Raw genomic sequence first — 15488 nt, forward strand, 5'->3', positions numbered from 1 at the left:
GACATCTAGGGAGATTTTAAAGAGTCTTCTGAGCCTGAATTCGGATGGTGTATGCAACTTGCTTAACCGTCTGGTAATGCGAGAAGCATAACTAAAATACTCATCGTCCATTTTTTTGCAGCATATATTATCAGTTTAAAAATTTATCTCAGAAAATTTTCAACATTTTCACCGGCACATAGTTAATAGCAAAACCCGTAAAAATAGCAAATTCAAAGTCGTAATGGTCTTAATAGTTCAATTTATTAATAAAAAAACAATATTTTTAGATAAACCGGGCCTGGACAATATATTATAACATTTTTATTTATTTCAATCTTCAACCTTGAAATGCAAAGAAATTTCACGATCCATTTTTACACCACTTCTGCCGTCACAATCAGATAGACCAACTAAATTTAGTCGTTCCCAGCATGGACCGAAAATTCTTGTAGAGAAGGGCGATCTCAGCAGGAAGGTGTGGCGTCCGTCCGTCCGTCGTGCTCTGTGTTTTGATATCGAAACTACCTGAGGAGCAGGACTAGGTGGACCTTTTTTGATGATGTTACGACTGCCCGCATTACTCGCGTCACTCCTTTGAAAAACATTTAGTCAGTGAGTCGTAAATAAAGGCGAAAGAACCGCTCCCTCGCTTCGGCTGCTGGAGTGGCTTATCGCGCGGCCCGGCTATAACTTATTAGACGTTTACGACTGCCCGAGCTGTGGTCGCCGCGCGTCCCGGAGTGAGAGGTTATTAGCGCCGCTGATGGCTTCATTTCCATAGAGCTCACTCGCCTTCCAAATTCTGAAGAGAAAATCGCAGATGCGACCCTTTGCTTCATTATTTCATTTGAGAAACGTTACTCTAAGGAAAAGTAAAAAGGCTTGTGTTGTTGTCATTGCATTTTGTGTGTATAAAAGAACTTTACAGAAAAAATTTGTGAAAAACTATTTTTTCTTCACTTGAAATGATATCTAAATATGTGAAAAAGTATTAAAATTTCCCAGGTTGCCGTTTACATTTTTAAGAAAATCGTCTCAAAAGTTTGCCTGCTAAAAATCAATCTCACTGTCTCCCAACTAAAAAATTTACTTCAAAATTTAGAGAACATTTCCTCAAAATTCGCACACTATTAGATGGATTGCGGCGAGAGGGCGGATCGAAATCAAACAAACACAGTAAATTAATTTTTCAAGCAATTAGGCAAAATCTGAAATTTAATCGGTCATGTTTTCATTATTGCACATTGTATTGATAAACTGTTGCTAAATTTCACAAACAATAAACTCAATGAACTACTTGCTTTGGTCAATAATGCAAAATGTTCTTAATTGTTGGCCTGTACAGCAAGTAATGCATCGGATAAAATCTAAATCTCAGCTCAAAAATCAATGTGAGCACAAACTGACTTCTCGAAGAGGAAATTTATACAGTTCTTCGAGTTCTTCAATCAAGTGAGCATAAAGAAGAGCAGAAAAAGTCGTTCCTTTGTGACCTGGAGCACTCTTAGTTACTCTCGAGAGCTATTTTAGTCACTATATTAGCAATGGGAAAGGACAATTTATTCAAACTGAGGAATGTCATTAAGGATGGAATCACGTAGAATAATTCAAACCTCAATGTTGAGCTATTATTAGAAAAATGGAGATAAATAGGCAAAAAATTCCTTAATCCGTAATAGGGGCCCTTTAATTTAAAATAAAAAAGTACAAATACCACGACGGTATGCGAATATAAAAAAAATTAACCATTTTTAATGAGATAAAAATAAAAATATATTCCAGTAGAAGTGCCAAGGAAGCGGTTGGAACGAATAAAAAGCACACTCACGGCATGCAGACAATTTCTCTGGGTCTGTTTGGCTAAAAATATACCAGTATAATTGGACGCGCAAATTAGCGGTCAAGCTTGTGCCACTGGACGATGTGAGCGTTATTATTGTCCGGCAATCTAGTCATTGGCAATTATTCAGCGGTTCGTGGCGCACAAAGCGAGTGAAATGCGAGTGGCCCTAATTATGAACACTCGAGCAAGTCGCAATAATTAAAGCAAGCGGCATGTGACGACACTAATTCATCTGCTCGTTGGCTCGCGAGAGTGAATGTCTGCCGCTTTTCCTAATTTTAATAACATCTCCGGACCGAGAGCGGCCGAGTTTATTGCCTCCAACTTGCTTAATTCGAATTATAATTCCGAGCTGCTGCTGCTGCATGTGCTCCGTCTTCTTCACGCTCCACAAATTTTTCCTCCTTCCTTGGATGACCGCCGCCGAAAAGCACAGGCAATTACCACGCAATGTAGAATTCGAGAATACAGTATTTCGGCGCCGCTCTGCATAAAACTGGCAACGAACACGAGATTATCATTGCCCCGCCGTCCCGGATAATCTGGCATTTCGGAGCGAAATTAAGTTGATTTTATGAGTTCAGCTCGGCAGACGATGAAATGCGCACCGGTCAAAAATTGTTTTAACCTCTCCTGCTCTGGTATATAAAGAGGCGCGTCTCTCGCCGCGCGTTTATGGCCGATAAATAAAAAAGTATCGCTAGTTTGTTCATTAGGAGAGCTGCCGGGCCAACATAAACCTTTATCATTTCGATAAAATAGGATATTCTGCCAAAATGGGAACGAAACGCACGATCTTAATAATTATATTGAATTCACGTTTATTGAAATCAAAATAGTTACCAAATAACAATATTTCCAAAGCACAATCTACTCTCTTTCGACACGAAAATGCACTCAGTGTTTCCTGAACATTCATCCTTCTTTTTAAATGTAAATAACATAAAAGCTCTTCATAGAGGTCAATAAATAAGTGTTCTCTTTACACGCAACTTCAGCTATTTAGCACCTCCACAACAAAAGTTATAAATCTCTGTCAACTACAAAAACTCCTGTTGTTCTTTCTTCCTATTTATCTAAAGATAAATTGATCCGATTTACATATTGCACAATTTGGACACAGATAACGGCAAACACGTGTATATATCTTAAACATGCACAAATGAATTTTCAACAAACGTTTCAATGTCGTGTTACGTGTGTGGTTTTGTTATCACAGATGTGCTGATTGTTCTCTCTGCCTCGCCGTAGCAAGCATATAGGCACTATGTATAATTTAATGTATTCCAAAGGAGTGTATAATAGTGAATAATTTTTACACTTCACTGATTTCAAACTGCATACCTAACTAACTTTGCTTTACAATAAATTGTGAAATCTATGCATTTAACATCATGTCCGTATACTATTTCAATCACTCTAGTCAGTACTTAAGCTAGGCTTAATCTTGCTGCAAATCATGCAACTCACACGCTGGAAGAAATTCCAATTTCTGCCACAGAACCTCATCCTGTTTAGCTGATGTTTAGTTTAATCAGAATTAAAAAAAATAATATTTGCCTTTTATATCAAAAAGCGAGTGAATACTGTTCATTATTTTTTCTACGGAACTGTAACATCTTCAAATAGTTTGAAGTAGTACTCTTTTTCGAACCAGACTTACAGTCAGGTCTGTTTGAACTCATTCCTCGATACAGAAAACTCAAGATCGCCACAGGAGCCTTTACAATCACGATTTGGCCCACAAAATCTCCCAATTTGCATCGATTTTCCTTTGGTTTAGTCCAAAACCGCATAATCGTCGTCTCATATTAAGCAAACAAACGGAGCGAAGGAATCAGCTCAAAAACTCCCTGCAGCAGTCCCGCGCGCGCAAAACAAAGATTACGCCGAATACGTGGAGGAGATCTCACGCGGTTCCCGAGGCGCCAAAACGAACAAAACAAGCAAACAAACGCAAACACGCATTTCAGACGCAACAATATAAATTCTTGAGCAATGTACACCGCGCGGTTGGCGCCTCATGAGGCAGAACTGGGCCCGGCGCTCGGCGCCCGTGGCGTCGACGGCGCTTGCGGCGACGCCGACTGTCGTGGCGACGGGGCCGCGGCCTGCGTGATGGAGGCGGTCGGGGAGGCGGCGCCGCCGCCGGTGCTGCCGCCACCGTGGCAGTGTACGCAGTGGAGGCAGGAGGCGCAGTGGCCGAGGCGCCGCGCGATCGTCGCCCGCAGCTTCAGCGCTGGACCCAGTTTCAGACCCAGGCTGTTGGTGAGGTGTTCTTCGGTCAAGAGTGGCAACGCCGAGCCGTCGATCGACTGCTCCCTGAACACCTGAAACACAATCAAAATACATTTTTATTTTTCAGCGGTTGCAATTTATAAAAGCTTCGCTGGAAATTTGTGGAAAAATCCTTTTTCCATTACTTGAAATACTCCCTAAAAAGGAGGAAAATGATTTCCCGGGCTGTCAATTACATTTTTGAGAAAATCGGCTCAAATTTTGCATGCTAATCTAGCGGTGAGCATTATCAATTGTCTCTTTATTGTAAAATCACAATTTATTTCACAATTGAGGACTATTTTACTCCGAATTTGCACACCATTGGATAGATTGCGACGAGAGGGATCAAAATAAAGCCAAAGAATCATAGTCAAGCCGTAACATTTTTCGAGAAATTTGGCAAATTCTGAAATTTAACTCTCTTTGGTCCTGGTCTCATTACTGCACATCGCGGAGGACAAAATGTAGACAAATTTCACGAACAGTAAACTCAATGAACTATGTACTTTAATTGCTCTAGTCAACAATGCAAAATTTTGTTAATTGTAGGCCTTGTCAAGCAAATACTTTAATAAAACTCAAAGAAATTTCTATAAAATGTGTTTGTTTTTACCGTTTTTAGATTTCGTTGCATATTTTTAAGCCTTATCTAACAAGGCTGATAACTATACTGATTGAAAACAAATTTAGAAATAGTAAAAGAGTGTCGATGTCGATACATTACATTTTACACTTCTGGGAAGTTCTCCTTTTCGGAAAAATTTGGTTCATATCTTGTTTTTCGTTAATAACGCTTAATGTCCCTCACAATCAGAAATAAATTATAGAAAAACTTTCCACTGTTACTGATTTGTTTTCACTGAATAATAAGTTTTTTAATTTTTCTGTGTTTTTGTCTAGTGCGTTGAAAGCATTGGACCTATATAGTTCTGCCAGTCAGTAATAAGCTATCAATTCTTTTATTATACTTGTCTTGTTAATTTTTGCAAAGTAAAAAAAATGCAACAGAGTTAAAAAAAATATTGAAAAAACGATTAATTACATTGAATAATCTTTTGACGCACTGATCCATAAGAGTTTTGGTTATACTTGTATTTTACGAAGTTTTATCTTGAACGATCGAAGCAGCATGTTTGATTTGGGCCCAGTGGCCTCGGAAACTAAAAAAGCTCTACATATTTTTGAAACCGTCTGTATTGTTAAGAATTCAACTTAATTGACATTAAGTGATTCAATTTGTACAAATGACAAAAGCAGAAGTCCTTGATGGTGCAGAGTTGAACAATAAAATATTACACAAAAAAAATCGCTCGTGTTTGATCGTGCTGATCTCATTTCCATTCTTTCACGTAATTCATACGTGTGTTCTCGTCTCCTCTGATTGTGAGCGCAGTGGGTTTGAAAAAATGAGCCAAAAACGCCGGCGGCTGGAGGCAGTCATGCGTCGCGAGCACGGCGCCTACCTGAAAACGAATACAAAAGCCCGACGGGGGACAGGACACTCGGCGTCAACTGCACTCCCATTCCGCCACGCTGGAAATTATCGGTCGGCGCGAGTGTAATTGTCGGTAATTCTGCTCGCATGTGCTCCGATTTCCCGGATAAACGTGTCCATAGTTGATGGACGCACGCGCGTGCAAGGAGAAGCAGTCCGATTTCACACGGCGGGATGCGCTGTCACGCGTGTCTCATTATGTACGACACACGCTGCCGCCCGAAATGAATATCTCTCGGCGCGCAGCTAATGGCCATCGCACCTGTGGCCGTTCGTTCGTTCGTTGCCCAGTGCCATACCGGCAATTGTGACTCTTTCGGTCCGTCCATTCCATCTTTCGGCGTGTGCTGCTCGCAGAGATGAATGCACCGCACTTCGTTAGAGCCACCTGTTGCACTTGGCCATCTGTGATTTCGCCGAGCACGGTTTCCCCAGAATTTTTAATTAGAAAATTCGCTTGCTGCTGACGTTAGAGGACATTGGCCTGCGTTTTTCAGCTCTGTTGCTGCGATCGATGGTGTCATACACGCTGGTCAGCAGTGTGTGAATGTGCATGGGGATTCATTTTAGTTTCCCAAGCCTTTGAAAAGCAAAGCTTCACATTGAAATAAATTATGCTTTACGTTTACAGAATTACTTGATCATTGATATTGTTGAGCAATAAGAAAAATAATTGCTTGTTAAGAAAAAAGAGGACAGCTGCTGATTACCATGAAATAAACCGCATCAACACCTCGCCAGCGAAGATGATGGAATAAACGCTCATGAATATTCAACCGAAACAAAATCAATAAGCCGACGAAAAAGGCAGTGTGGCCGACAAACAACAGTACAAACAAAAAAACTCATCTTGCGGTCTGGCAGCAATTTTCAAAAATAATCACCACGCACGCCTTGTTTGATAAGCAGGCCGAGATTATAGCGTTTGGCGCACTTGGTAATTTTTCCTGCCAGAAAGAAAGATGCTGAGAGGCAGATCGCGGTGGCATCATCAGTTGGAAAGAGAGAGAGAGAAAAAAATGGTAAAGGGTTCTCCAAGCGGCAGGTCAGGTGGCCGGGGGGCGCTTGTTACTTGGGCTGGTCACGACACGCGGGTCAGCTCGGCGTTTTATATGTACCACCTTTATACCTGTGTAGTGTAGTGAAGAGGAGAAGAAGTTAGCTGCATTCCCGTCTGTAATTACGATCCCGCCCTCCCGCCCGCGGTAGCAAGCGCACCAATTATGCGGCCCTCGCGATCCCAGCCGCGATAACTACTCAAACCCACTCGAATCCGTCCGCCGCGGTGTATCGGAATAATATGGGCGAGTGCGCCGTCCCATTACCGCCAATAACTCACAGATTCATCTGCTTATTCAAATTTATTGGCTCCGGAGTCGCGCGGCGGCTCCAGCAGAAGCCGCTCTTTCGCTATATTATATATAAACTTGTCCCCGCGGGTTCTTATTTTCTTTCTCCTGCTCGCAACAATGAATTGCAAGGGCAGCTCAGTCGAGGGGAGTTGCGAAAAAAAAAACCGAAATATCTATTAGCCGATTTTGTGTGTGTGGAGAAGGTGTGAATCGCTATGTGGACGGATCTGCCTGCTCTTTTGTTGGGACTAAAATATTATTTACCCCTGGGGAAAACGCCATAAATCAGCTTTTTAATCTTGATAACCAATAACTCAGAGCAGTGAGCAATAAAGTTTGATAGTCATTTGCATTTGAGCAAGTGAATTGGAATAAATAGTATTAGGTAGTAATTAATTTTATTATGATTAAAAATCTAATCAAATAAATGGTAATGTATCGCATTATTAATAGAATAAAATTTTAAAAAAACACCATTTATACGTTCAATTAAAACATTCCTAAGTCGCAGCTGCAATAAGCCCAGATTACCGTGAAAGTTTGTTGAAAAATATGGGAAAATCTGCTCTTATTGAGTTAGCATGCGTTTAAAATGTTAGGCACAGGTTTCATTCTGAAAACTATGATTTCTCTACTAAAAGGAGGATGCACTGCACACCGTTGGGTAGACCGCGTGAAATGAATCTAAAAATGCAACAATTTTGTTATAAAACTGCTATCCATATATATGTATATGGATATATATATATATTTTGCAGAGGTAAAATTGTTTTTTGATTCCACTAAAAATTGATTAAATCGGCCACTTGCTCTTGCTACAAACAACAAAGCACAAGCTCTTCTTTAAACGACTCGACTTTTTAAGAAGACGCAAAACATTGTTTCTTCGACTGGAACGCATTGAATTAGAGTTGGCATAATTCTTGATCAAGTGACGAAACAAAACATAATTAAAATAAAGAAAAACATAAATTTACGAAATGCAGCCGCAAACTGGTTCCTGATGGAACTTTATCACTTGTTAGCGCGATTGCATTACAATGAGCATGGCGCAATTTCTTATTCCCAGAACGGCGGCGCTCTGTTTTTGATATTGTATAATTACCGCACTGCCCTTCTTGTCTCACGAGCGCGCATAATAACCGATGCAGTTAGTCATTTAACGCGAGCGAATGAGCGAGCCGGCCCGATGTATGCATTCATTAAATCGCGCCGAGAAAGAAAGAAACACGAGAAAAGTGAGAGAATTGAACGCGCGGCGCGCGAGCGTGTTTCATTTGCTCTCGCTACCGTGGCCTCTCTGCTGTCTTCTCTTCTCTCTCTCTCTCTCTCTCTCTCTCTCTCTCTCTTCTGCGGTGGCACGCAGCCGCGCGGGAATTAATTAAATTGAGCAAGATGATCGCTCAAGCTGCCGCCGTTCGCGTGTTGTACACATTATTCCGAATAAATAAACAAACAGAGAAAGAAAGGTACAGTTGCTTCCGAGGCAATTAATCGCAGCATCCAGCACACATCAGTTTGACGGATGAGCGGCTAAATTTCGCTCGATGCACGAAACTGCCTTTTTTATTGGCCTTTGAATTTCATTAATGATCGCATCTCTTATAGGGAGCCAGTTTGTGCGCTGGAATTAATGGGCCCGATCGCAGATCACCGCCGATATGAATTCTCTATTAACATGTCAACTGTGCATGTCCGCACATTGATGGATGAAATAATTACTGCAAGTGCGTGTAATGGTTTGTAAGAGTTTGATTTTCTCCTGCGATACCGATGTAATTTGAGTTGGAGCAAGGTTAGCAGAAGAAATTTGAGAAGTATATCGTCCGCGCAAAGTGTTCGTAATATCTTTCTTGCGCTCGAAATTTGTTCACAACATTGCCATAGGGGTCGATATTATAGCTAATTATATTTAATGGGACAACATTTCACTACAATGTGCAAGAGTTTAGAAAGTGGTTGATTAGGGTGTAGCTAACTGTAATGAAAATTTAGAATTTAAAAATTTTTGGGAAATTTTCATGCCGTGATTGGTAGCAAAACTTGTAAGATTTAACTAGACACTTAATTGTAAGTTCTCCAGAGTTGACAATGATATCAAAAACCGTTACGGCCGGAGCTAATGCAGCAGTCAACTGAACAAACACGAAAACAATAACTCGGCCGAAAAGCGGGCAAAAAGCGGCCCTTGTTCGGGGAAGAGTAAGACAGACAGAAGCTGCAATAATTAATGTAAATATAATGAGGATTTATAATCTGAGCAATTTCGCTGCGACAAGACAATAAATTGGCCGGTTGGGCCAATAAATCAGAGCGCGTCTGCCGCCGCTTTTTGCGCGGGGCGGCTTTATGAAATTCAGCAGCCGCATTATATCAGGTATCTGGCGAACAATGAGCCCTCGCCGGCCGGCCGGCTCATTACGATCGACGCGACCGACCGAACCTGAGCACAGCAGCACACAGCTAAAGCAACCTGTCGCCGTGCACACACGTATATTTTAAATGGAGGCACCTGTCCGCACACCTGTGCTAATGCCGCGCGCTCGCTCGCCATAAATATATTTATATTTCTCTCGGCGCAGCAGCGGCGGCGGCGGCGGCTGTGCTGCTCGCGAGAGCTATATAGCAGCTCAACCTGAACTTCTACTCGGCGAGCACAACCTGAACCTGCTGATCATGATTCTTCCCCTCTAAATAAATGTGCCCTGGGCGTGGTTGTCGAGGTCATCGGAGCACATGCCTTCCTTTCTTCTTTCTTTCGCTCTCTCACTCAACTCACTCGCCGATCTGCGTGCCTCTTTTGCGAATCAGGGAACACCAACACTACATAATATTCTTTGTCAATCCGATCTTTCCGGTGCTGAAGCTACAGTACCTTTGTATGTTTCATTTGGCAAAATTGACCTAAGGCCTAAGTAGAAATGTAAATATTTTAGAAAAGTGGCTGCAAAGTTAGCATGCTTTTCAAATGGCGAGGACTGTCTCTTTACCTGAAATCCTATTTTATTTTACAACATAAGGTTTCATTCGCTGGTGGACAGATATCGATGAGAGGAATCGAAATCTGCCAAGAAAATGTGGTCAAGCGCTTTTAATTTTGGGAGAAAATTTGAAACTTTTGAATTTTTACGGTGGCAAAGGCCTTATTTGATTTTTACAAATTGGCTATCGATCAACTGCTTATTCCACCCAACATTTCAAACATTTTTCAACTGTCACCCTGAATCTCGATAAAATCAGTGTTCCATATTTAAAATAACGGACTTCATCCCAGTTGCTTTTTTAAAATATGGAGCAAATCAGTTTTGTCCAAAGAATCACGAGTGTGGTGTTCCCCAGGCGCAATGAGCGTCCAGCGGCGTCGCCTGCCAGCCTGCCAGGCCGATCGTGGAAATAATGAATCTGCCCTGGCGACCCTGAAGGGTCGGCTACGAAATGAAACGACGCAGCAGCCATTACGCCGCGGTCGTGCTTGATAATAGCAGAGAGAACAATAATTTAATGAAGCACTGCCTGATTTTTACGACCCTTGTTGGCCAATCGAGTGACCTTTGACAGTGCCCCTCTGCCTCATTCTCTTTGCTGCGCTCGCTTTCGGATTTATTATTTTCTGCCAGTAGTGCTGCAGGGCGGTTGCTGCACACACACACACACACATACACACACACTCAGGCGGACACACGCAAACACCGCTTTTCGTCGGCACACACGCTAGAGACTGCTTGGATGTGTGTTATGTTGCCGGGAGATATCGCGATTTTCAACGCGGGCACGAAATTTATTGCCTTTCGTAACAAGTACGAACGCCCCCGCGCGATAAACACCATGTACGGTGGATATTGAAAGATTTTAATTGCCTTTTCAGAATTAACTGACACAGAGATCAAGTGCGGCAATATTGGCATGGAATAAACTGGTATCAAGATTCTCGTTTCAGCCCTTTCCTCAGAAAAAAAAATCAATTTTAATGCCAATTATTGGTCATTTACAAAATCAAGAAAATTACGTTTTGCTTAACGAGTCTGGCTAACACTGTAAGTGAATCAAATGGCCGATGATTGAAAAATTATCCCAATTTGCCGTTTAAGGCAACCTGCCTGATTGACTGTAGCCAACGGACGATTTCCAATTTTTGCACGTCAATCAAGACGGCTGATCGGAGAACAATTGTTGTGACGCAACCGACGGGTATGCACACACAAAAGACAAAAAGCGTTATCGACGTGAGAACAGTTAGTCAATCGTTTGTTTCGCGGCGAAAATCTATTTGCTGTCGGCGCCAATGAGAGGCAGATCGATTGTCTCGGCCAGATAGCAACGTGGACGTGCAGGTGAGCAAAGTGCGGTTTGGCGTGGATGTGCCAAAAAAGTAGTTCAGACCAGCATTTCGACGCGGAGAGAGAGAAAAAGAGAGAGATGGGCTAGGTCCACCTCTGCCTCCGCAAGAGTGACCTTCACGAAAGTAACAAGAAGTAGTTGAAAGGGCTTCTGAGGTAGCTGTGAATTTTCGGCACTAGCAAAAATAAACCAGAAACCAAAATCGAATTATAATTTCTTGGAGGTATAAAATTATTAAATGTATGCCTGGTATCTTCAAAAAAGGCATTTATACTCAGGTTTCGACTAAAAAAGTAGTCCAATTTAAATAAAACTCATTGCACCGCATAAAGCTGTTAAAAAATCGCAGATTAAAAGTAGCTGAAGCTCGTGTTTAATTGGCGCGAATAAAAACCATTCTCTCAGAACGCCGGGTTGTATAAAAAGCAGCGGCAATAAAGTGGCAGGTCGCATTCCCACCTGTAGCTCTGCTTGTACGTAGGACGATATTCAAAGTTATCAAAGCGTGCAGAGCGCTTGGTGAAAATTCATTATTTGCCCAGCAGTGGATCCTCCGCTCGCATGGCAGGCAGCATGAGAAACATTATGAAGCTCATATCGTTAGAAGCGGATGTGTATTGACCGATTCGAATAAAAGTGTTCGATGATGACTGCAACAATACACTCGCCTCGCGGGTGCATTGACACCTTGCGCAATAATAACACGAAATGTGTGTCCGCTCCATGGGAAATGATCAGCACTGATTCTCGTCTTGGTGAGAACTTTGCTTTGGCTTTTCTATAAACCAGACCAATAAATTCCGTGAGGTGTGAAAGGAGGCAATTTCAATATTGCGAAGCTATATGCGTATGTCAAACATCAAATTTGTAAGAACCGCATACAAACATGATTATTTGCTCTATTGAATATATTTGGGGAATGTAAGACGACTGATGGGAAATATATTTTTATATTGCATAAAATGAAATCGTTTTATAATCAATATTTCATTTTTCTCTTACAAGATTATGGGATTTAGTGTTTTTTAAATTAAAAATAAAAGCTGTCATAAATTATACTAAGCGGAAATTCAAAACGTGGCAATTAATTTTCGTTGGCTGATTAGGTTTATTCAATATTAATTGGTTTGAAGTTTCCAAAGTCGATGTCATGGTGTTGGCTGACCTTTGGCTCCAGCTGTGCGCCAAAGAGAAAAAAATCAGCTCTCCAATCAGGCCGGCCTTTGTGCATTTGTCAAAAAGCAGCATGTACAATAACAAGCCGCGCGCGAGATCAGGCAGCAAGCGCAGATAAGAAAGAAGGAAAAAGCCCATTCTCACGCAAATGGTCAATTGGCGCGGCAGCTCTCTTCTTCGCGTCTTGTTATAATTTAATACCGGTACGTTTATAAATATTCACGGCCGCTTTATCAGCTGGCAAGACGTTAACTAACATCCACAGAGGAGTGCTCTCGTTTAATCTGGCGGATGTGTATAAGAGCGCAACTCACGCGGAGGAGCACCTCTCGCCGGCGAGATAGATCGCTCGCTCGCTCGCTCGCTGCTCTACATGGCCCGCGGCCTGTGCGATGGATGGACCTCGCCTGCCCACTCACAATGATTACACTTGGCTTGCTTGGCCTGGCCTCTTGATCTCTGCGCTCTTCTGGACCAGCACAGCAAACCAGCCAGTCGAGCAGCCACTTTCGTAAACTCTTATTTGGCACACTCGAGAACCACAATTTCGCAAAGCAAAGAGGAAATAAGGGCGAGACTAATAGTCATTACTTTCTTTGTCTTATCTTGATTATCTCTTTTGGTTCTGCTGGGCAGGTTATATTTGTGCTAAAAAGAAGATTTGTTTAGTCAAACTGAAAGAAACCGATTAATGCGAAGTATACAAATAACAAATTGTTAGTATTTTTGCTCCGCTCTTTTTCTGTATCAACTTGATGTGAAACTTGATCCAGTTTTCCAATTACGTTAGATGCTGCTACTTTTCAATTATAAATTTGTATGCATACACGATCACCTGTTCGTGCAGATTTTTTATTATATGTATCTGGTTCACGTGCACACATACATACACGGAAAGATGATTTCGGCTGGAGCCGGCGCGCCACCGCTTTTAAAATGCTTGACTGACCACGCAGAATTGGAGAGTCGGAGCCGATGATTTGGCAAAAAAGAAGCAGTTAATGGCCCCCGCCGCTCCATTTCTTCGTTATTTTTGGTCGTGATGCGACGCGCAGAGTCATACACTCGGCGGCGGCAGTTTTCCAATTTGAGACCCTTCAAAAGCGAGAGCGCCTCTTTGCTATCATGATCGGACGTTTTTCACGCCGCGCGACGACGACGTCTCTCTTATGTCTGTGTATTGTTTGCATTTTTAATGCAATTGCTCCGAGGACATGACGAATCCGCTCCATTTTCTCAGGGGAACCACTTTGTCCACGCCTTGAGAGCATCGTGCGAAAACTGCCATCGAGAAATTAGAAATTATTGCGCCCCGAGACTCAAAAAGCTGAGAGCAGGATGGAATTTCTCGCGCACAAAAATTTCTTGTAACTTCCCAGCAGTGTATATATACTGTATGTGGACGTATGTGTGCAAGGTTTGGTCTGTCTGCCGGCATACTGCGATCACGTCTTTGTTTCCAATTATGCTGGTTGCTGGAGAAATTAGCAAAAAACGACGCCAGCCGCGTGTAATTTGTTCGAACTTTATAATGAGAAAAGCGGCCGTCCACTTTTTGTACGTAAATGAACATGCCGCTGCGCGATCGTAAATAAAGCAGCCCGCTGCTAGATTAAACGACAAAGTGCATTGTGATGGGTATATAAAGTGCAATTACTCAGACAATTCCAGGAATCCGCGGCCAAAAAGTGTTGGCAGATCGAATCAAGCGCAGCGAGAGCTTTTCCACATTATATTTCCATGTTATGTGTTTGGAATTCCGCTTCGAAGAGATCAAGATATTGCTGTTAAAGGTTAAGAGGTATTTTCAGGCTCAAATATGAGCCAAAATCGTAACAACCATTTAATCTGATCACAATTTCCAAATAAATAATATAAACATAAATAATAAATCCAAAGAATTGTTAAATTGAGCAGGATTTAAGTAGATCTACTTCTATTTAACCTGGGCCTTCTTCATTTTGTCGAAACAAAAAAATAAATCCCTTTGAAAGCAGTTTCAAGCACATTCCGTTCAGTTTGAACGAGACAATTATTCACAGCTTGAGGAATTCCAGTAGATGGAGAGTGATATCCACATCACAGCATAAACTTTTGTCCGGCGGGATCAGAATTGATTAAAATTTTACGACTGCTCGCAATAATAAAAGTGGCGTTTGCACCACACATATAATCGTGCCAGTCACTTTTCCAGGCGATCGTAAAACCAAAGGGAATGCAAATGCAAGGCGGCTAGTTGTGTGATGACACCATTGTCACGAAACAATGAGGCACAAACATGCATTCTAACAACAAGTATGTGCATGTGTAGATGGTACTCTGCTTTTTAGTGCCGTATATCGCCTTGAAACACATATACACACAAACGCTGCAAAGAAATAAAGCTGTTTTTCTCGAGGCGCACCGTCGGAAATAAATCACGCGCGCCAGACTCCAATTAAAAGAGAAATGCTTTTGATTTATTGGAGAAGAGTGCGGCTTCACTCCTCTCGAAAAAGTGCCATTTCAGAGGAAATCTGCACCGGAAGGAAGGTGTGAATGAGACTTTACAAGCCGCTTCCTGCGAAGAAAATATTTATCACGAGAAACAGCCGTAAAACTCGCTTCTGCCCTCTTTTACTGCGTGGATTATCCTCTCGCACAATACACTTTGTTTACACCGGGCATATCTCTGCTCTCTGCATTGTTCCGCGCGCGAGGATTTAATTAACTCGAGAAGAATGCTGACCTTCCATCAGCCGGGTTCAAGGAATGAGGTTTTGCACTGTTTTACTACATTTTCTCTTCAGCTCAAATTGGTAGCAGTTGCGAGACAGACGCGGCCGAGATTGATGTTTTCATTGAATTTTATGAAATATTTCGCCACGGCATCCAACAGGAGCATACAAATGGAAAACGAAAGAAGTTTCGTAGCATGTACTTTAAAAACTACAAAATTTAATAAAGCCTTTGCTTCAATTTTGGCCTTTTTAGAAATTCGTTAGGCCAGAACACATTGTATTATATTGTTAATAAATTATTA

General features: G+C 41.8%; 1 protein-coding gene across 5 annotated transcripts in view; it reads right to left on the bottom strand.

The window, feature by feature from the left end:
- Nucleotides 1-2622: 2622 nt before the first annotated feature.
- The window catches only part of Samuel (SAM-motif ubiquitously expressed punctatedly localized protein), a 52983-nt gene continuing 40117 nt past the window's right edge, over nucleotides 2623-15488 (bottom strand). For all 5 annotated transcript variants that reach the window (XM_065483545.1, XM_065483521.1, XM_065483513.1 and 2 more), the window contains one exon: nucleotides 2623-4155. In XM_065483545.1, the coding sequence (XP_065339617.1) occupies nucleotides 3847-4155 (309 nt within the window). In that variant the 3' untranslated portion in view covers nucleotides 2623-3846. The remainder of the gene's footprint in view (nucleotides 4156-15488) is intronic.

This window comes from Cloeon dipterum, chromosome 1 (assembly GCF_949628265.1).
Source record: "Cloeon dipterum chromosome 1, ieCloDipt1.1, whole genome shotgun sequence".
Classification (NCBI taxonomy): domain Eukaryota; kingdom Metazoa; phylum Arthropoda; class Insecta; order Ephemeroptera; family Baetidae; genus Cloeon; species Cloeon dipterum.